Source organism: Cervus canadensis, chromosome 25 (assembly GCF_019320065.1).
Source record: "Cervus canadensis isolate Bull #8, Minnesota chromosome 25, ASM1932006v1, whole genome shotgun sequence".
Taxonomy (NCBI): domain Eukaryota; kingdom Metazoa; phylum Chordata; class Mammalia; order Artiodactyla; family Cervidae; genus Cervus; species Cervus canadensis.
Window position 1 is genome coordinate 31664278 of NC_057410.1, and position 20388 is coordinate 31684665.

The window sequence follows — 20388 nt, forward strand, 5'->3', positions numbered from 1 at the left end:
TGGAACCCATTACAAGCTTTATCAGGCTTTTTTCTATCAGGAAAGTTTCCCTTGGAATAACCCAATAACTGGGGCCCCACATCATGTAGATTTAAGCACCTTACTTCTCTATTTGCAACATCTAATCAAATTCCCCTTAAAAAAAAAAAAGCCCTTTATTTGATGGCAAGAATCATTTTCCCTTTCAAAGACAAACCAATCTTGATCTCTTTCACTTTTCTCTACAGATGCCACTGCCTATCTTTTTGCTCATTTAGTAGTTGTTTTGTAGACTATTTCCAGCAAGTCTATATTCCTCTATAATATGGACCAAACAGAGCAAGATTCTAAGATTCTAGCCCATACTAAGCTCAGCAGATCTTTAGTATGAGTGAATTTTCATACTCACACTCCTAATATTTGAAAATGACCTCCAGGTCCAGAGATGCTTAATCATGTGGAGTTTGGCTAAGTCATAAATACCGAGTGTATCCACTTAGAGGATGAAGTCTAGGAGGAAGCCACTTAAGGCACTGGGGGAGTTCATGTCCAGCACCTGCCTGCCACCTGTTTCAAGCACCTCAGGATCCACTGCTCCTTTGTTCGTATGATGCTCATCAGGATGGCCTTGCTGTGGTGCCCACCCTGCTGAAAGGATGTCTTATCATTCTGCTCCTTGACAAACACAGGTGCTATACGGTGGAACAGTCGCCGTCACTCATTATCACCGTGGATTGATTTTCCCGATTGAAGTGAATTCATTGTTAATGTCAGCACAGCAATGATGTAATGCGACAGGGAATTGATTTCGGTGGCAGAATTTATTTTAATCACTTAGTAAAGGACTTCAGTCCTGTATTTATAGAATCACAGAGGGCCTGAGAGGGTCACTTTAATTATTCTGTTAGAGTTGACTGCATTTTATGGGGGAAATTATCTGCAAGAGTGGTACTTGGAATGGGGGGGATTAGCAAAGACGTGGAAATAAATCCCTTGCAAATGTCAAGTGTGTGTTGTATACCAAAAGGCTTACTCTTTGCTCCGACAGGATGCCAGCTAAGTGAACAGGTATTTGTTAAACACCTACAGGATCCCTGGGATGGCACGAGGTGCTGTGGGGGACACAGGGCCTCTGGGTGCACTAGATCAGGAGAAAGTAAACTCCTAGATTTGCCTGGAGCGAGTTAAATTCAGTCCACTGCTCGTTCTTGGACAGCCTATGAAAAAAAAATTGTCAAAAGAAGAATATTCCATGACATGTGTAAACACATGAAATTCAAATTTCAGCATCCATAAATACAGTTTTTTGGGAACCCAGCCACACCATCATTTATGCATTGTCTGTCACTGCGTTTGCACTATAATGGCAGAGCCTAGTCTTTGCGACAGAGATCACATGGCTTGCAAAGCCTGAAATATTTACTGTCTGACTTTTTGAAGAAAAAAATCTGGCAGACCCCTGCACTACTGGGTCCAGTCTTCTTAGGGAAGCAAGAGGCTTTAGGTAAACCTCAATGCAGACTTCACATTTATATCCAACTCAGCTCTGATTCCCGGGTTTCTTTGCAGATAGCCCTTCTCACTTCTTCTACTTAGACAGTTGATGTCTGCTCAAGTGAAATTTCAAACACGCCAAGTAAATGCTACTTCTTTGCTTTCAGGAGAGGCTAAAAAGAGAGCCTTCTAACTAAGCTAAAAAAGATTTTCTAAAGGGGGTTATAGTTTGTTCCTTAAACAGCTCCACAAAATCCATCAGAGGACTTGCCATGTCACCTGATTAACTTTTTATTTCCCCCTGAGTAGAGACAGTCCTGCTACTTTCAAAAGGATTTTGTTTTAAAACCTTATTGTTGACAGAGGTTTCCATTGGCTGTCTAGGATGGAATCTAGCCCTGGTCTATCTTGTGAAAGCAGATGCTTCAGGTCTGCTTGCAAAGAGGGTCAGATTAGCTGTCCTTTGTCTGCCTGGAGAACCTCTTTTAATAAGTGAGTTAAAGTGCTACCAAGCAGACCTCATTAAATAAACAGCACAGATATACAAGAAAAAAAAAAAAAGTGTACCTATATGGCTGTACTATATGCCTACAATTCTTAGAAATACAACACTTGTTATTTTTACTGATAAATAGTCTTTAAAAATCCAGTACATACAAAAGGCCAAGAATGATCTTGCCACACACTCAGTATTCTAGCTCTATTTCTGAATTTGAATCAAGACTTCATTCATAACCTGAAATGAAGTAGCAGGTCCCATAAGCTGACACATACAAGGGGTTAATTTAAAAACATAATCTAGCTTGATGCAAAGAGATTATTCCTTACAGCCCTGTGGAGTGAGATTCCTCCCTCATTCTATGCCCAAGGATTTCCATTTATCAAATCAAAATACCATTGGCTCTAACCCTTAGAGCCCTGGGTTGCCCAACAATTAACCTCAGAACAATCTACTTCCTGTCAGTTACATTTTAAAGGCTTGAGAGTTATTTTTAAATGGCTGCACAATTTTGAACTATTTAATAAAATATTTGGAACTCTGGTTGCTCACGAGTTTAAATCACTGCCTATTTGATATTTAAAAAAAGCACATTAGAAACTGGCTAATTAGGTGATTACAGAATACCCAGTTATTTTATTTTTTTAAAAACAAAGTCATTATAAGACACTGGAAATAGCACAGCACTAAGACCTAGTTATCTTTGGAAAGGTCTAAGAGGATTACTCTTGACAGGAAGAGTACCTTTTGTGAAACCTGACATCAACACAATTCAAATTACCATGACATTAATGGAGAAACTACCACTATGATTGAAAAGAATATTAGAAAGAGGTACATTAGGAAGACTCAATTTATTAAGACCAAATTGTACTCTATTAATCTGTTTCCCAAAAAATTTGAATACAGCAAAGCTCTCTGTAGGCCTGGACCTGAATCAATACTCAGTAAAACGTTTCTCAGATTTTCACTTGTGAAATTAGTTCAAACGAGACTGGATAAAAAGTCACATGGATTCAAAAAAACCAGCTGGAAATCTGAAACCAAAGGACATTAGAGAGATGAAAGGTAGCACAACTAATTAAAGGAAAGTGCCTTGTAGGGCCCTACAGGGGTGAGATTTTGGTTCAGAATTATTTAACATCTTTATTAATGACCAAAAAGGATGGAAGTAATATATTAATGAAACGTATAAATTGAGAAGAGTGGTGATCATCAGTGGTCACTGATGGTAAAGTGTAAAAAGGGGTGAGATGTGGAAAGAGAACACCAAAATACAGTCCCACCAGAGAAAAATAAGAGCATTAATTGGAACAAAAACATCGTGTCCATCTGATGCTCAGCCCCCAGCTGAATACTTCTTTATGGCCCACCCATCTGTGAAAGGACTGGTCCTAGGGAGCTTGGTCCTAGGAATTATCAAGAGCTAGAATGCCAACTGAGATGGACCAGGAGATTTCCGAGCAGGTGACAGACCAAAGCCTTGTGCAGAGAGATCAAGGCTTGCTTCTCTGACCTGGGGGACTTGAAGGGGAGGCTGCTGAGGCCAGTCCATCAAGTAACTACTCTTGGTCACTGAACCTTCTGAATGTGGTTCCTCAGATCTGGCCGAGGCACCCAGGACTCTGTGACCAGGGTGGGCAATGCCACCATTCCATTAGAGACCCCTGCTTGCAGATTTAACCCCACCAATCAAAACCCATCCCTCTGTTGAGCTTCCACTTCAATATGAGATGCTTGGTGCTCCCCTCTCCCAAGGGCCTCCGTTTCCCATCTCAAGCCTTCCCTGCTCTTCCCATCTTGGGAGGATGCCAGGCTTGCCTGGGTCCAACTCCTTGTCTTAGATTATGCTCCAACCTATCTCCCCCATCCCAAGCCTTCAACACTAATGCACATCCCTGACAGCTTGCCCAGGCCACCCAAGAGAAGTCCCTTCCAGACTGACTTTTATCACTGATACTACATTGAGGTCATGCAATGTATGTGGTTTAATTTCTAAGTCGTGTGCAACACTTGTGACCCCAAGGACTGTAGTCCACCAGGCTCCTCTGTCCATAGGATTTCCCAGGCAACAATACTGGGGTGGGGTGCCATTTCCTTCTCCAGGGGATCTTCCCAACCCAGGGACCGAACCTGGGTCTCCTGCACTGCAGGCAGATTCTTTACCAACTGAGCCACAAGGCAGGCCCCATGCGGTGTATACTAGTGGTTAAAGCTATGGCCTAGACTGCCTGGGTCAAACCTCGTGTCTATCACTCACTACCTACTGACCCTGTGCAAGCCAACATTTGTCTATCAGGTAGGGAAAATAGGTCCATCATAAAGCTCCAATAAAGAGGTACTTTGAGTTCAGGATATAACCCCAGGCTTCACAAATACAAAACTAGGCAATTCTGCACATTCTGGCATTCCTGCTTATAGCTTTTTCTGTCATACACACTAAGAAGCTTCACAAAAATGCATCCCCAACTTTTACAAGTTCTTAACATAAACTCCACGAGGGCACATATTTTGCCTCTCTGCCCAGCACATAGTAGGTGTTCAATTAACACGTTTCGAATGAATGAATACAAGAGCAACTGGCAGTGAAGCCCACAGCACGCAGCTCAGTGCTAGGCCCACAGAAACTACTCAGCACGGTACGTGTTAAACTTGACTTTGCTTTTTAAGGCAGGGACCCTGAATGAGGTGATTTGGATTGCCTGTGAGGAATTAAAATGCACATCATACGTGATGGAGGAAGAGAGGAAAACTCACAAGAAAGAGAAGGAATATGAATCTCCCGAGAACACGAGGACAAGGCTTTGTACCATGCATTTCTACCCGGCAGTGATAAGGATAACAAATATTAGAACCACCTCATATCACAGACCTTCACAACCTTTCCTGAGAACAGGAAAGATAGAGCAGTCACCTCTTCTCTGGGCAGGTGGAGGCACCAGATATAAGATTATTAAGAAAAGGAAGGAAAAGAGGTTAAGACAGGGTGACAAGGCCAACTGTTTCTGACAGAAACTGGCCCTGACAGTTGAAAATACTTTCCATCCAAAGGGCAAATATATTGATAGATTTTTAAGTGATTTGCCCTGTTCTGGTGATTCGGCTCCTAATGAAGCCCCCTGGGGTTCTTTCTGGTTTGGCATCATTAAGTCCATTCCTGGTTCCCATGGGGGAGCTGCCATGACAGTACATGTTTTTAAGTTGTGGTCAAGGGATGGTGCATAGGCTCATGAAACAGTATGAGGACAACAAAGCCAAATAGGGGGTCAACCAGGAACCCTCTCTCATAAGTTCCACATGCTTGCACGCATGCTAAGTCGCTTCAGTCATGTCCGACTGTCTGAGACGCTATGGATTGTATAGCCTGCCAGGCTCCTCTGTCCATGGGATTCTCCAAGCAAGATTATTGGAGTGGTTTGCCATTTCCTTCTCAGGTGAGTTCATTCATGCATTAAAAAAAAAAAAGTCTTGAAGAACATTCTACTGCTGCTGAAAAACAAAATGTAAGGCTCTATAGATGCAGACTCCAAGGTTATTTCAGCCTTGTTCTGTCCCATAACTTCCTGCATCCTTCTGCTCCAGCCAAACTAAATCACTTGGGGTCTCCCATAAGGGGTACCCTGGGATTTTCTATGATGCACTATGCTTTTGCAACGACTGGGCCCTACGCTTAGAAGACCCACTCTGTCTCCAGGTGTCTCTTCCCTTAACTATCGGCTGCCTGCCATCTTGCGTCAATCCATCCATCCATCCATCAAAGACTTAACCAACCACACTGATGAAGTGTTTTTAACTGCCAGGCCCTGGGCTTAAATAATCAGGAATGACTAAGACAAGGCCCCGGGCACAAAGAGGCTCTCAGGGTTTGTAAACTACCTGGTACCTTTCCTAGGTTACTCTTTTCTATCTTTTATTCTTATTTATGTGTGTATGTACAAATAAGATTCTTAAGACTGATGACAAGAGATGTTCCTGATTCCTGTGTGTCCTCCTCACGGTATCCATGGAGCTCTGTGTATCGGTATATATTAGGTGCACAAACGATACCTGTAGGGATCATCAATCCAAGCTCAGCATTAGGAGGCCTAAGACTGTGTACGATTCATTCACATCTCATGTCCCCATGCCTGGCACACAGGAAGCACTTAGTACGTATGTGATGTGGAAGATGCGCTGAAGGAAAGCCTCTGATGGCTTCTCTGCTAGGAATAGTGTTCGCTGCCTCATTCAAAGCCAGCCTGGGGGCCGAACTGGAAACCTGGATTTACACATTCCACAGAATAAGGAAAAGACAGCAGTGTGTCAGAGCATGAGAAACCCATGCTGTGACAGTACTCCATTCCCAGTCGTCCATTCTGAACGGAGTCATTCATTCATTTCTGGTCCTGCCATGCTGCTTGCCAGATCTTAACTCTCCAGTTCGGGGGTGAACCCATACCCCTTGCTGTGGAAGACAGAGTCCTAAACACTGGGCAGCCAGGGAATCCCCAAGTATTTAAAGAAAACATTTCAGCATCAAAAAGATGTCTTTCGCCAAAGGTCATGCATGGAGAAGCCCTGAAGACAGGTCTGGGCTTTTGTTTATTTCCAGCTTTCTCCTATTTCCTTGGTGACCCCAGTTCTTTCAACCACATATGTCAAAAGGTTCAAGAAGACATAATACAGGAAACCAGGATGCAGTGACCTTATTTTTTTTCTTTAAAATAAAAATGTAAAAAGTCACTGCCTGAACCATGACTTAGCAATAGAAAGGGACACATTATTGATGCATAAAAGAATGTGGATGAATTTCTAGAGAATTATGTTAAGTTAAAAAGACCAGTTCACAAAGGGTACCTCTGGATGATTCCATTTATATAAAATCTTTGAAATAATAAAATTACAGAATGAAGAACAGATTAGTGGTAGCCGCAGGTCAGAAATAGGCAAGTGGGAGGGGAGGAGGAAGTGGGTGTGACTACAGACAGGCAACGTGGGGGAGACTTGAGGTGACAGAGTTGTTCTGTATATTGACTGTTGTCACCGTCAAATCCTAGTTGTGATATTGTGCTATTGTTTGGCAAGATGTTACTACTGGGAGAAACTGGGTAAAGGATACACGAGACCTCTGTATTATTTTCTTACAACTCCATACAAATCAACATTATCTCAGAATAAAAAGTTTTCTTTCAAAATGATCATGAAAAAGAAGAACAAAATCTCAGAATGCTCACTTTCTGATCTCAAAACTTATTACAAAACAGTATTTTATGGGTATAAAGACAGACCTATAGACCAATGGAATAGGATATATAGCCCAGAAGTAAATGCTTGCATATATGATCACATAATTTTTTGATAAGGGTGCAAAGCATATTTAATGGGGTAAAGGACAGTTTTTTCAACAAGTTGTCTTGGAAAACTGGATATCCACAGAAAAGAATGAAGTTGGCCACTTACCTTATACCATATATGTAAATTAACTCAAAATGGATCAAGTAACCTAATTGTAAGAATTAAAACTATAAAACACTTAGAATAAGAGCTTTATGGCATTGGATTTGCCAGTGATATCTTGGATGTGACACCCAAAGCACAGACAACAAAATTAAAAAAAAAAATAAATTAAACTTGAACAAAATTTAAAACCTCTGTGCATCCAAGAATACAATCAACAGAATGAAATGGCCATCTATGGAATAGGAGAAAATATTTGCAAATCATTTATCTGATACATGGTTGATATCTAAAATATATAAAGAACTCCTACAATTCAACAACAACAACAAAAAAACAAGCAACCTGACTATAAAATAGATAGAACACTTGAATAGACATTTCTCCAAAGAAGCACACGAATGTCCCACAAGCACACAAAAAGAGGTTCAGTGTGACTGAACAGTAGGAAAATGCAAATCAAAACCACAGTGAAATACCACCTTATACCAAATTAAGGTGGTTACTATTTAAAAAAAAAAAAGTGTTGGCAAGAATGTGGAGAACTTGGAACACTGAAATGCTGTTGGTGGGAATGTACAACGGCTGAGAGGTAAGGAAAACAGCATGGTGTTCCTAAAGAAATTAAAGATAGGATTGTCATACGATCCAGCAATTCCACTGCTGAGTACATACCCCAAAGAACTGAAACAGGGTCTTGAAGAGGTATTTGTACACATCCATTTATAGAAGTATTAGTTACAATGGCCAAAAGATGTATGCAACCCAAGTGTCCGTCAATGGATGACTGAATAAACAAAATGTAATATATACAAACAATGCAACATTACTCAACCTGAAAGGGAATTCTAACACATGTTACAGTATGGATGAACCTTGAGAACATTATGTTAAGCGAAATGAGCCAGTCACAAAAAGACAAAGCCTGTTTGATTCCACCTGATAATCTGAAGTACCTAGAGTAGTCAAATTCATAGAGAACTGAAAGTAGAACAGCAACTTCCAGGGGCGAGGGGAAGGGAAAATGAGGGGTTACTGTTTAATGGGTACGAGGTTTCAGTTTTGCAAGTTGAAACATGTTCTGGGGACAGATGGTGGTGATCACCGACAACAGTGTGAATGCACTTAACACTACTAAACTGTACACTTAAAAGTGGTAAACGTTGTGTTATATGTATTTGACCAATTAAAAAAAAACAACTGAAACAACAGCAAAAGAGAAGTTTAATTTTTTAAAAAAAGCCACTGCCTTTTTGATTTAAACACCTGTCACTATGCCTTAGTTTCATCAACCAATGAGAAGAGTAATGTGGCTCATCATTTAATAAAACCTTGAAGACTTAAAAAGTCTGAAGATATTGGCACAGCAAGCTTTTCTAATGCCTTTAATTAACTTCATAATCCACTTTGATTCACATTCCCTCTGCTTGTTACTGAATTCACCTACACTTACGCTCAACTGTTTGGTGGTGATTAAAAATGTGCTACTTATTTATATTGGCACTTGACCTTAAGTAGCAGCAAATGGATATGTCAAAGCCACAGATGAGTCAAGAAATAGAAAACTGAGCCTTTAAAAACAAAACATGTTACTGTGTTTAATTTGTCTGCTTCCACTAGTCCCAAGGTTAATGAGAATAAGAACTTGTCCTTTTTTTCACTGCATAGTAGATGCTCAATTAACTTCCCTTGACTGAACGACGCCAGCACTTGTGCGCTAAGTGCATCAATTATGTTCTGCCCAGAAATGTTTCCTTGGTTATATTCTCTCTTTTCAATCATGTCTGTCAGTTGACCTTGGTGACTTACTATGAAGAAAATAAGAGGAATTTCCAAAGAAATTTTCATGAAAAGTATTTTTTAATGAATGACAGTTTTGAGGCATGAAGGCAAATGTATACTTATTACATAGAAACAACTCTTTGTTTTGACACTATTAACTACTGGTTAGATAGTCTCTACAAAGAAAAACAGTTCAAAGAGATTCATTTGTATGGTTTGCATAGACACGCCCAGCCCTTGTATACCCCTCAGAAATGCAATCATAAATGTGGTTAAAAATTGAAATCCCCTCAGTGCTATGTGCTCTAGACTTCCCTCTAACTCTTCTTGAGATCACGACGTCAGATTTAAAATTTGACTTCTACCAGAACATCATTTTTCACAATTATAGATTTTTAATTTCTTTTATGTGAGTGTGCAGCCTCTGATGTACTGAGCCAATTAAATGAAACTTGGTTAAAAACCAAAGGGAAAACAGGGAATTTGGGTAGAAAGCAAAATAGGGAATTTTTAAAAGGAACCCAAAGTAGCAGATGTTACTGTCATTTAAAGAGGGATTTTCCCAGCATCAGTACAAAAATAGGGTCTGACCTGCAAGCCCCAAGTGGTTCTGTTACTCATATTCTCCTTGAATCTTCCTCCTCCTGCTGTTTTGGGTGGTGTCCGTTTCTGAAAAGCCACTGGACAAAGGTCCTGAAACGAAGAACATTCCTTCAACATCCCAATGGGTGGAAATTCAGAGTTTGAAATAAACACAAAATACAGGCTAGGGCTGGGTGCTCACAAACATTTATTTTCGGTGAAACTTTGTAATACCAAAAAAATGTCACTTTACCTGGTTCCTCTTGTAATCTGAAGGGTCGCAAGCTGTGAAGGGGTGGATGCATTTTCTCTCACTTCTACACCAAGCACAGCCAGTTCCGATACATCCTGGACATCTGGCAACACAGAAAATCAACGTAATTCCTGCATTTTTAGGAAAACATACATCCTAGAATTTCCCTCTGTGATGCTGTGTGTGAGCATTAAAAACAAGAAAAAAAGTCCCTAGATAGACTGTGATGAACCCAGGGGAGAGAGGACCATTCTTTCAGGCTAGGGACAGAGTACTGACTTTGTGCCCTGCTCTGGGCAGCCCTCGGGGCTGACGGACCATCATGACGCTTGCTGGGGGGTTGCCATGGAAACCTGAAGCTGGGGTTACCTGCTGCATTGGTAGATGACAGGAACCCTCTGAATCTGTTTCTGCATTCGGTTCTGCTATTTGTCTACCTTCAGGTAAGCTTCCCTCTGGACACTCATCTCCCCACCCCCCATTAGCCCACCCTCACTGAAGCAGGAACACCACCCAGTGCCTGGAAGACGGGAAACCAAAAGTGCTACCTTGGCAAGCAGAGAAAACAGAGTGCCACTGTTTGCTTTTTAATCAAATTAAGGAAGAATTGTGTCTACTAATCAAACAACCATGCATGGATAACAGCGGAAGACTTGAAAAGCACTTAATAGGATAATCAGTGTTAAAGCAAGAACGATAAAAATGGAAATTGAAGTGGGTCTGGAAATGTAGCTAAGGGAAGCAAGAGAGAGCTTTGGCCTCTGGGACAAGGAGAGGACCAGATCAGGGAGAGGACACATATTCGCATTTCAGATATGCTTCCAGAGATGCCAAGGCACCCTGAGGCTCTGACCCACAGAAAATGCAGTTTTGGTGGGAGAAAGCAAGCAAATGCAGGCTTGTCTAAGTGTTTACCAGGCCACCGAAGTGCACTTGAAGCAGGTCTGCGACTTGCACTCCTCTTGCTAACCCTCAGGTGTGATGATGACCTTACTAAGTGCTTTTCAAAAGGGAAGCAGGTACCCAGGGAAAGGGCAGGAAAGGGCGGGCACTCACCCTCTGGGGAGCTGTGGGTCTGAGATCTGGTTCTTAATTACCTCCTTGTGCACCCGAGGCAAGTCACTTCTTTTCGCCAGGCTTTACAACTGGAGGTGGGGAGCTGTATTATGTTTAAACTCTCCTTGAGCTATACAATTCTATTTAACTCTTTCCCTTTTTCTTTTTCCGCCCCCCATTTTCAAGGACTTTTGAGGCTTTCGGTAACAAGTTTAGCTTTTCCCCTCCTTGAATTCATTCTGTTTGTTAGAAATCACTGAACTCAACCCCTCTTTCAGAATGCTGAGGTGACAAAGTCTGGCAGCTCCTGTCCATATAGATGTAGGGTCGCCTGCCTACTCAGCTTCAAGTTCGATGCCTTTTCCCTGAAGAAACAATGGTTTCCAAGCCAGACCCAAAGAAACCTACATTTGGTACTCATCCAATTGGTCAAGCAAACCATTGAAAGAACTACAGAGTCACTAATAGGACAGCTTCCTATCATTTTCATGGAAATGTCCATCCCATTTTTCAGTTGGAAAACCAGGAACCTGTGAAACATCTTTTCTCTGCCTTCGCTCTGCTTTAGAAGCAAAGAGGAAGGTGTGATCCTAATTCAGGGGGGTATGCAGCTCGACAGGGTCGAACATGGTACAAAAATGTGGGTCATGATTAACATGTTCTTTTTTTAAAAATTATTTATCTATTTATTTATGGCTGTGTTGGATCTTCATTGCTCTGCACAGGGGCTTTCTCTAGTTAGGGTGGCTTCTCTCATTGCACACGGGCTCAGCAGTTGTGGTACATAGGCTCATTTCCTCCGAGGTGTGTGGAATCTTCCTGGATCAGGGATCGAACCTGTGTCCCCTGCACTGGCACTTAACCACTGGACCACCAGGGAGGTCCTAACTTGTTCTTCTGATGACAGAGACTTCCTCCTTCTCTTGTCATTGACTGTGACTTCCTCTTATCTCATGTTCCACTCTCTTCCTTGACTCAAATTCCCAAAGTCATTCTGATCCGCTAGCTGCACCATTTTGCCTATTACTTCAAGGCCACCCCTGGGTCGGAGGAAGATGTACTTCCCTGTGGGTAAAATACACTCAGGCATAGTCGTTTGCCTCTTGGCTGCATCACCTCTTAGTGGGGCTTGAACAAGCCAGCTGATTAGCTCAGGGGCCCTCCTATCTCCCATTAGGCCACGCTCCAAAAGGCAACTTGGAAAGTTCTCCTCCACAAAAGAGGTCTTTAGGAAATCGGAGAGTAAAGCAAATAAATAAATTAAAGCCAATGAGAGAATATTTACATTTCAAATAAAATCTTACTCTCTTAACGATGAGCAGTTGGTAAAGTTGAATCTCTTTGACACACGCCAGGAGCCGAATGAGAACGTCACGTTGACAACTAAAACATCTGGAGCAAAGAGGGAAAAGCAGTCATTGACGGCAAAGCCCTGCTATCATCGAGCAAAGCTGGAAATACAGAAAATAAATATTTTTTGCCTCCTCCACATAGAGGGTGGAGTGTGCCAGCTGTTCGCTAACATTTCCATCAGTATGTGGCCTCTTCCCCGGGGCCATTCCCGTCACGCAGCCGAAGTGCACAGCGCAAGCCTCCAAACAGACCCCAGCCCACCTCGTTCCAGGCCTCCCATGGATAATCACTAGGAAAAAGCCATTTCACAGCCCATTTGCAGCTCATCCTCTCCCCAGAATCACTATCTCAGCTTGTAATTGGCCACAGCATAAGAATAAAACAAGTCACTGAGCAAGAACTGTCTAGAACATGATAACCAGAATGTTAGAGAAGAAGGAAGCCCTGCACCTTCAGAAGAACCCACACTGCAAATGTTTACACAACAAACTGCGAAGTGTGGCTCCTGTGGGCTGGGAGCCATGATCTTCCTGGAGTCAACTGTTGACAAATCTGCGATGAAGGGTTTCTTATTTGCTTTTGAAAACCTACCCACTGGTTAGAAAAACCCCCAAAGAATAGAGTAATATGATAAATCAACAGGAGAGAAATGGCCTATTTCCCGTATCACTTTAACTTACATCCTCTATCCAAGATGATTCCTAAATCTGGTTGTGTATCAGAATCACTTGAGAAGTGGATGAAAATACAGATTCCAGAGCCATATTCCTAAATATTCTGACTTAGCAGGCCTGGGGTGTGTTGGGAATCTGGGTTTGCAATCCTCCCCATGTACCTTACTGATTGCATATCGCCCGGTTTGGGGGCAGCAGCCCAGGGTGGTACCTTTCAAATCCCATTATGTCCAGGCACCAGGGCTACCCTGTGATATTTTCATTGTCACCCACTTTGGGATTAGTATCTTCTTCCTTTTATGAATTAAGGGGGAGAGTAGATGATACTTTAAAAATGAAAAGTCTTCCCTTGACAAATTAATAAGTTGGCCTAACTTTGTTGGTACCTCTAGTTTTCCTACTGAAATATGATCAGTGCATGATTCCAAAAGTTTGAGAACCCTTATTTTAAGAGGCTTCTCTACAACAGGAACATTCATTCTGAAAGCCAGGATGCCACATAAAATTCTGCTCATGTAAAGTGGGTCTCTGTGCAGATGATAATGCTCTGTTCCAAAGACAAGGAGGTTTGGAGGGCTGGCATGACCTCTCAGCAAGAGCATTTGAATAGACACTTGATAACTGTTAATAGAATGAATGTATGGACAGTAAGCACTGAGGGACTCCCAGTGAAACATACATGTCATTGGAATCTACAAGTGTCCAGTGATAGAGACTAGCAAGAGTTGTACTTTCCTGCGTATCAACTGTGCACAAAACACTCCTGGGAAATCTCACAAGGAAACGAGAATATATGATCTCAGCTCTGAAAGCATTCAGTTATTCTAGAAGAGACAAAAAAAAATTTAGGTGAAACATCACCACGACAGGATAGCCAAGGAAACACGTTATGAGTGGTTCAAGTTCCATGCATCACCTGGATACCAAGATTGGGGTGCATGTGGGGGGCGGGCAGAGGGTACTGGAATGATTAGGATGATTAGAGCAGAATCCATCAAGGCTGTTATGGAAGAGATGACTTCAAAGCAGAAGGGAGACAGAATTTGGTGAAAGGGATGAAGCTACTACAGACTACAGACAAAGGTTTGGTAACAGCCACTGACTAGCTGAATGCAGGAGGTAGGAAGTGTGTCTGTTTGCTGGCTCAGAATATATAAAGCATCCAGAGAAAAGGGCAGACGAATGGTTGGGAGAAACTGACAGGGGCTTTAAAAACAACTGACTACATTATAAATCAACTGCATTTCAATTTAACAAAGATTAAAAAATTTTAAGAATGCAATCAATTAACTTTTCACAGTGATCTCAAATACTTCAGAAGCTTATGTTCCAGGTGAGCAAGACCTGCATTTTAATAACCATGCACTTGACTCCCCGTCTTTCTCACCCAAAGGAACTCATGAATCCTCAGTCCATACACTGTAACTCCTAGCCATCTTTGTTTTTTTTTTAATTAATTTTTATCGGAGCATAGTTGCTTTACAACATTATGTTAGTTTCTACTGTACAGCAAAATGAACCAGCCAAACATATACATACATCCCCTCTCTTTCGGATTTCCTTCCCCTTCACGTTACCACAGTGCATTAAGCAGAGTTCCTTCTGTTATACACTATGTTCTCGTTAGTTATCTATTTTGCACATAGTATCAATAGTATATATGTATCAATCCCAAACTCCCAATCCATCCCACCCCTAACCATCCTTTGAATCCATCCCCTTCTCTCCATCCTTATCTGCCTCCATCTACTTCCTCCCTCAGTCCCCTCAACCTGAATCACTGCAACAGCTTCCCTTCTGTCAGACCTTTTGGAAAGGCAGCCCTTCCCCCCTCCAGCCCTGTTCTCCACTGGGGGCCATTCATTCAACAAAAATGTATTGATCATCAATGGCTACTTTGTGCCAGACACTTTGTACCTTCTTTGGTATCCGTTTTCTGTCACTTCACTCTCTACCCCATTTGACTTGGCCACACAGAACCTTTTTTTGGCTCCTCAAACAAAGCTTTTTCCTTCCTTTGGTCGGTCACACTAGTTAGGCTCTGCCTGGAATACTCGTCCCCCTTTTCTTTGTCCTCAACCCTACTCATCCTCCAAGAAGCTTTCCTTGCCCTCTCGCTGTCCCCCCGAGTCTAGCTAGGTGTCCTTCTCACGTACTTCCCACAGTACGCTGTGCTCCCTGCATGCTACACACGGCACTGTAAGATGTGGGCCACTTGCTGCTATCCCAAGGGGCTCTAAAAACTGTGAGCAAAGAACAGATCAGTCTCTTTTGGACATGGTGTCCCTGCCACCTAGCACAGTGTCTGGCACACAGATGCTCGATAAATGCTTCCTGTATGAATGAACGAATGCAATGAACTTAAGATGAAAACATATTGGCCATTTCCTTTCCTCGTCTCACCAAGGGCATTCCCAGCTTTTCAGATCCCCTAACTATCTGAACCATCCAGAAAGGGTCAAGTTCAATGGTCTCTGGCTTGCCACTCACCTAAGCAACTTGAGGGGGGATTTGCCAGCCTCCAACCTTCTCCAGCCACAGGTGATAGTGGGGGCCTGCCGGCCACAGGAGGAGGGGAGCAAAGGTGAGGGGGATGGACGGAGGATGCAGGGAGTGGGGGAGAGGGAGTCTATTGTGTGAGGCTGTCCAAATTCTGCCATTTAACCTGTGTCCCTGGACACTCTGGGCTCAGGAGGTTCTCTTGCCTTCTTCATTTTCTAAGAATGATAATAAAAAACAGTGGCGCCTACTTGCCTTTGTAAGTTGTTCTGGTCGGGATGTTGCAGGTGCAGGTCTCATTGTGCACGCTCTTACCCTTGCAGAGCATCCTGCCCGTGTCCACGTTCTTCACCACGCACTCTGAGTGCCTTGGAGAGAAGCTTCCCACCACCGTCACTGTTGTCTGTGGGGAAGAAAATTACAGGAACCAAATTATGTGGTGTTCTTCCATCATTTCTATCCATCCTAGAGCCTTAAAGGAACTGACTTTCTGACTTGCCACAGGAGAATATCTTGGATTGCTGATGGAAAGAAAGAGATGTTTTATTGGTTATTTAATTTCCTCTATTGTGAATCGCATATTCATATTCTTAGACCATTTTTCTGCTTTGTGTGTATTTTTCTTATCAATTCTTAAGAGCTCTCTGTATAGGATAGATATTCATCCTTATCTGTCATATTTCTGACACATTTTCTCCTAATATACTGTTTGTCTTGCAGCTTGCATGTGTTTTACCCTACACAACGTGCTTTTATGATCAAATACAAAGTTTATTGTCTTGGTTATAAAGTTCCTCACAACTCTTGCTTGTGGACAAATATAATACTGTTTCACCATCTTTGCTGTTTTATTTTTTAAGCTTATATCTTTAATCCATCTGGAATTTATTTTTATACAAAGGGTAAGATACGGGTTCAACTTTACTTTTACCCAGATGGTTAATCAGCTAGGTTGCAAGCATTTATTTAAAACAAAATTCCTCTTCCCACTGAAGGGGAATACCACTTTTCTCGTATGTTAAATCACCATATGCCTACAAGTTGTTTCTGAACTTTGCACTGCTCCAATTATCTATGGATCCACTTCTTTTCCAATGTCATCAAATTTTCAAGACTGTGGATTTAAACATATTTATGGTAAATCTGTTTTTATTTTCATAATTTTCGTAGCATTTTCTAGACATTATTTTTTCCATATGAACTTTAAGATCATCTTATCCAAATAGAGTGATGGGACTATGAGTCTAACTGGAATTGTAGTAAATATATGCATTAATTTTAGGAGATTTTGTATCTTTATGATATGAAGTATTCTCATCTAAACACAAATTTTTTTGTTTATGTTTAGGATGGGGAAGATGTTGGGGGGAGGGGAGGAAAAGGGAGTAGAAGGAGGAGGAGGAGAAAGAAAGCAAAGAAGAAGAAAAAAAGAGGAAAGTTAAAGAAAACAATATGTCAATGGGAGATCCGTTTTGCATCAGGTGCATTCAGGGGATCTGGTGGGGAGGTGGGCTAAATATCAGGAAGCTAGGAACATAGGAAGCGATCAGCTGATCATCCACGATGAAGAGTGACAGTCTCTCACCACTGGGAGGTGTCCATCTTCTGTTATACTTCTGATCTCTGCCCAGAGTCTGCACGGCCAGCTAAGAACCCACTGTCTCTCGTCCTTGGATAAGCTCTATCCTTTTTGCCCTGGGGTTGCACCCCTATCTTTTTACTTTAAAAAAGTTCTGTTTCTGAGCCACAGAATCATGCTGGAAGAACACAAGTTCTTACAGTCCAACTTCCAATGGGTGAACTGAAGTCCACCCATCTCCAGGGGACCTGAACATAGCACTGAACCCCCAACCATCCCCACCAGCTCATCTTCAACACCTGGCTGAAGTCTCACTCATGTTTCACCCTTGTATTTCTCCCTGCACTGCACATCTCAGCGTACGATCATTATCACCTGTTACCCTGCCCACGAGTATGTTTTAAATGGATTTCATTGGTCAAACATTATAACAAAAGTATCAGAAAGTTTGTTAAAGCCCTACTTTCAGTAGCTCCTTTAAATTTTCCACATTGCCTTCAGTCCTCATATGCACAGCATTTACATAACTGTATCACTGCATTAATTTATTTCACAAACATTTATCAAACTTTAAAGATGTGCCATGTTCTATACAAGGTATTCGCCACTTCAGTGAAGAAAGCAGCTACAGTCCTTACCCTCAAAGAGCTTACAGTCTAGCAGAAGCGTGGAAAAACTCACTAGACTCAAACTGGAAGGCCACACAGGATTGAGATCACTGTTGGTGGGAATGCAAATTGGTACCGCCACTATGGAGAACAGTATGGAGATTCCTTAAAGAACTAGGAATAAAACCACCATATGACCCAGCAAGACAGCTCATGGGGGTATATCATGAGACAAACACATTTCAAAAAGACGCATGTAACCCAATGTTCATTGCAGCACTATTTACAATAGCCAGGTCATGGAAGCAACCTCTATGCCCATCAACAGATGAATGGATAAAGAAGTTGTGGTACATATATACAATGGAATATTACTCAGCCATAAAAAGGAATGCATTTGAGTCCGCTGTAGTGAGGTGGATGAACCTAGAGCCTATTATACACAGTGAAGTCAGTCAGAAAAACAAATATCATATATTAACGCACATATATGGAATCTAGAAAAATGGAACTGATGAGCCTATTTGCAGGGCAGGAATAGATATGTAGATATAGAGCACAGACTTTTGGACACAGCAGGGGAAGGAGAGAGTGGGACAAATTGAGAGAATAGCATTGACATATTTACACTACTGTGTGGTAAAATGCAGCTAGCGGAAAGCAGCTGAATAATATGGGGAACTCAGCTCGGTGTTCTGTGGTGACCTAGATGAGTGGGATGGAGGGGTGGGTGGGAGGCTCAACGGGGAGGGGATATATGTATACTTACAAGCTGAGTCACGCCGCTGTACAGCAAAAACAAACTCAACATTATAAAGTAATTAAAACTTTAAAAAGAGAGAGAGAGAGAGATGCTAGAAGCCTGGGCTAGGATGGTACAGCAGAAATGCTAAGAACTGACAGCTCCAAGATACCCTTTTAAGGTAGCATGGGCCAGGACTGGAAGTGGGGTATCTGGCTGTGGAGGGTTTGGTGAGCTAATGAATGTACAGAGGCGCCAGATGTTGCAGTGGGACACATGGGGCTGGAGGCAGACTTTGGATGGAAGAGTCAAGACTTCAACCTTGGTTGTGTTCAGTAAAGTACTTGTGTGATAATTAAGGAGAGATGGAGTCTGGAGCTCAGAGGCAATCTGGGCAGGAGATAAAGGAGACATGGACATATGATGGAATATTAAGCCATAGGAGTGGATAAGATTGTCTGTAGATAAAGTAGAGTCAGCTAAAGGAAGAGCCAAAACTGGGGCAGAAGCAACTCCAATAGTTAGAGCCGGGGAGAGGAAGAGTCAGCAGAGGAGGTTGAGGCACAGTCAAGAAAGAAGGAAGAGACTATGGAGAGTGTGTGCCATGGAAGGCAATGGAAGAGTTGAAAGAATGCAATCAAACGGTCAAATTAAGATGAGGACTGACATGTCTGCTGGAATACCTCTATGGAGCTTAGTTTCAGGGGAACAATGGGGCAGAAGTTGACATTGATATGAAAATAGGAGACGTTTTTGTTTTTTTTTTTTCAAGTGCAGGGAAAAAGGGGATAGTCAGGGAGCTGAAGGTATTTTAATGCCACTTTGGGATTCCTTTGTGGCTCAGATGGTAAAGAATCTGCCTGCAGTGTGGGAGACCTGGGTTCGATCCTTGGGTTGGGAAGATCCCCTGGAGAAGGAAATGGCAACCCACTTCAGTATTCTTGCCTGGAGAGTTCTATGGACAGAGGAGTCTGGTGAGCTACAGTCCATGGGGTCACAAAGAGTCAGACATGACTGAGTGACTAACACTTTCATTTTCTTAGGTTCCATGCAAGGATGGTTAAAAAGCTGATGCCTTCGATTAAGGAACCCAAAGTGGGAATGCTTACCAGGTAATAACTCTTGAATTAAGCTGGATAAAGTGGAAATGAAGACCCAAAAAGTCAGATGAAATACAAAGTTTGAGTGTCAACTAGCTTGTAATATCCATGGGGCCAAAGAAATTCTTGTCACATGACATTCTATTAGTCTATCAACAGACCTTATTTTGCTTAACCTTACCTCTTATTGCCAAACAGTTTGGTGTTTCTAAGTCTATACATGTCACAACAATAACATCCATACGCAAATGGTTTTTCTTTTTTCAAATTACTTCTCCAGAAGTCTAAGCCTGGAAGTAGTGCTTCAAACAGAATGAATTTATTTATGGCTATTGAAATATTACGGTCAAACTGCTTTCTAAAATGGTTGTGTTAATTGGTATCGCCATCACTAGGTGTCAGCAAACCTTGTTTTCACTTTAATTTGTATTTATTTGATAACTGGTGAAGCTGAATATATTTCCATATCTATATCTAACTCTCTAAACCTCCTCTTGTTAAAATATAGACTTTTGCTTGCTTATTTTTTGGTGTCTCTATATTTTTTTTACTTTCTCCTAGCTTTCATATCTTGCAGCTAATATTTTGCCTGTTGCAAATGTTTTTCCTGAAGCATGAGCTTTAGTCATCACTTACTTTTTGTGGTATAGATTTTTTTTTTAAAGTCAAGTATATGAATATTTTTCTCTTGCTATTACATGATATAGTGTTTCAGATCCAAGAAAATTATACTTCCAAATTATCTGACGCTC

General features: G+C 41.8%; 1 protein-coding gene across 1 annotated transcript in view; it reads right to left on the minus strand.

Annotated features, from left to right (window-relative positions):
• PLXNC1 (plexin C1) overlaps positions 1-20388 on the minus strand; it is a 152188-nt gene that overhangs the window by 65894 nt on the left and 65906 nt on the right. The window contains exons 6-9 of the mRNA XM_043447429.1: positions 15863-16010; positions 12386-12473; positions 10026-10128; positions 9782-9883 (exon numbers count right to left, since the gene is read on the minus strand). Coding sequence (XP_043303364.1) covers positions 9782-9883; positions 10026-10128; positions 12386-12473; positions 15863-16010 — 441 coding nt within the window. The remainder of the gene's footprint in view (positions 1-9781; positions 9884-10025; positions 10129-12385; positions 12474-15862; positions 16011-20388) is intronic.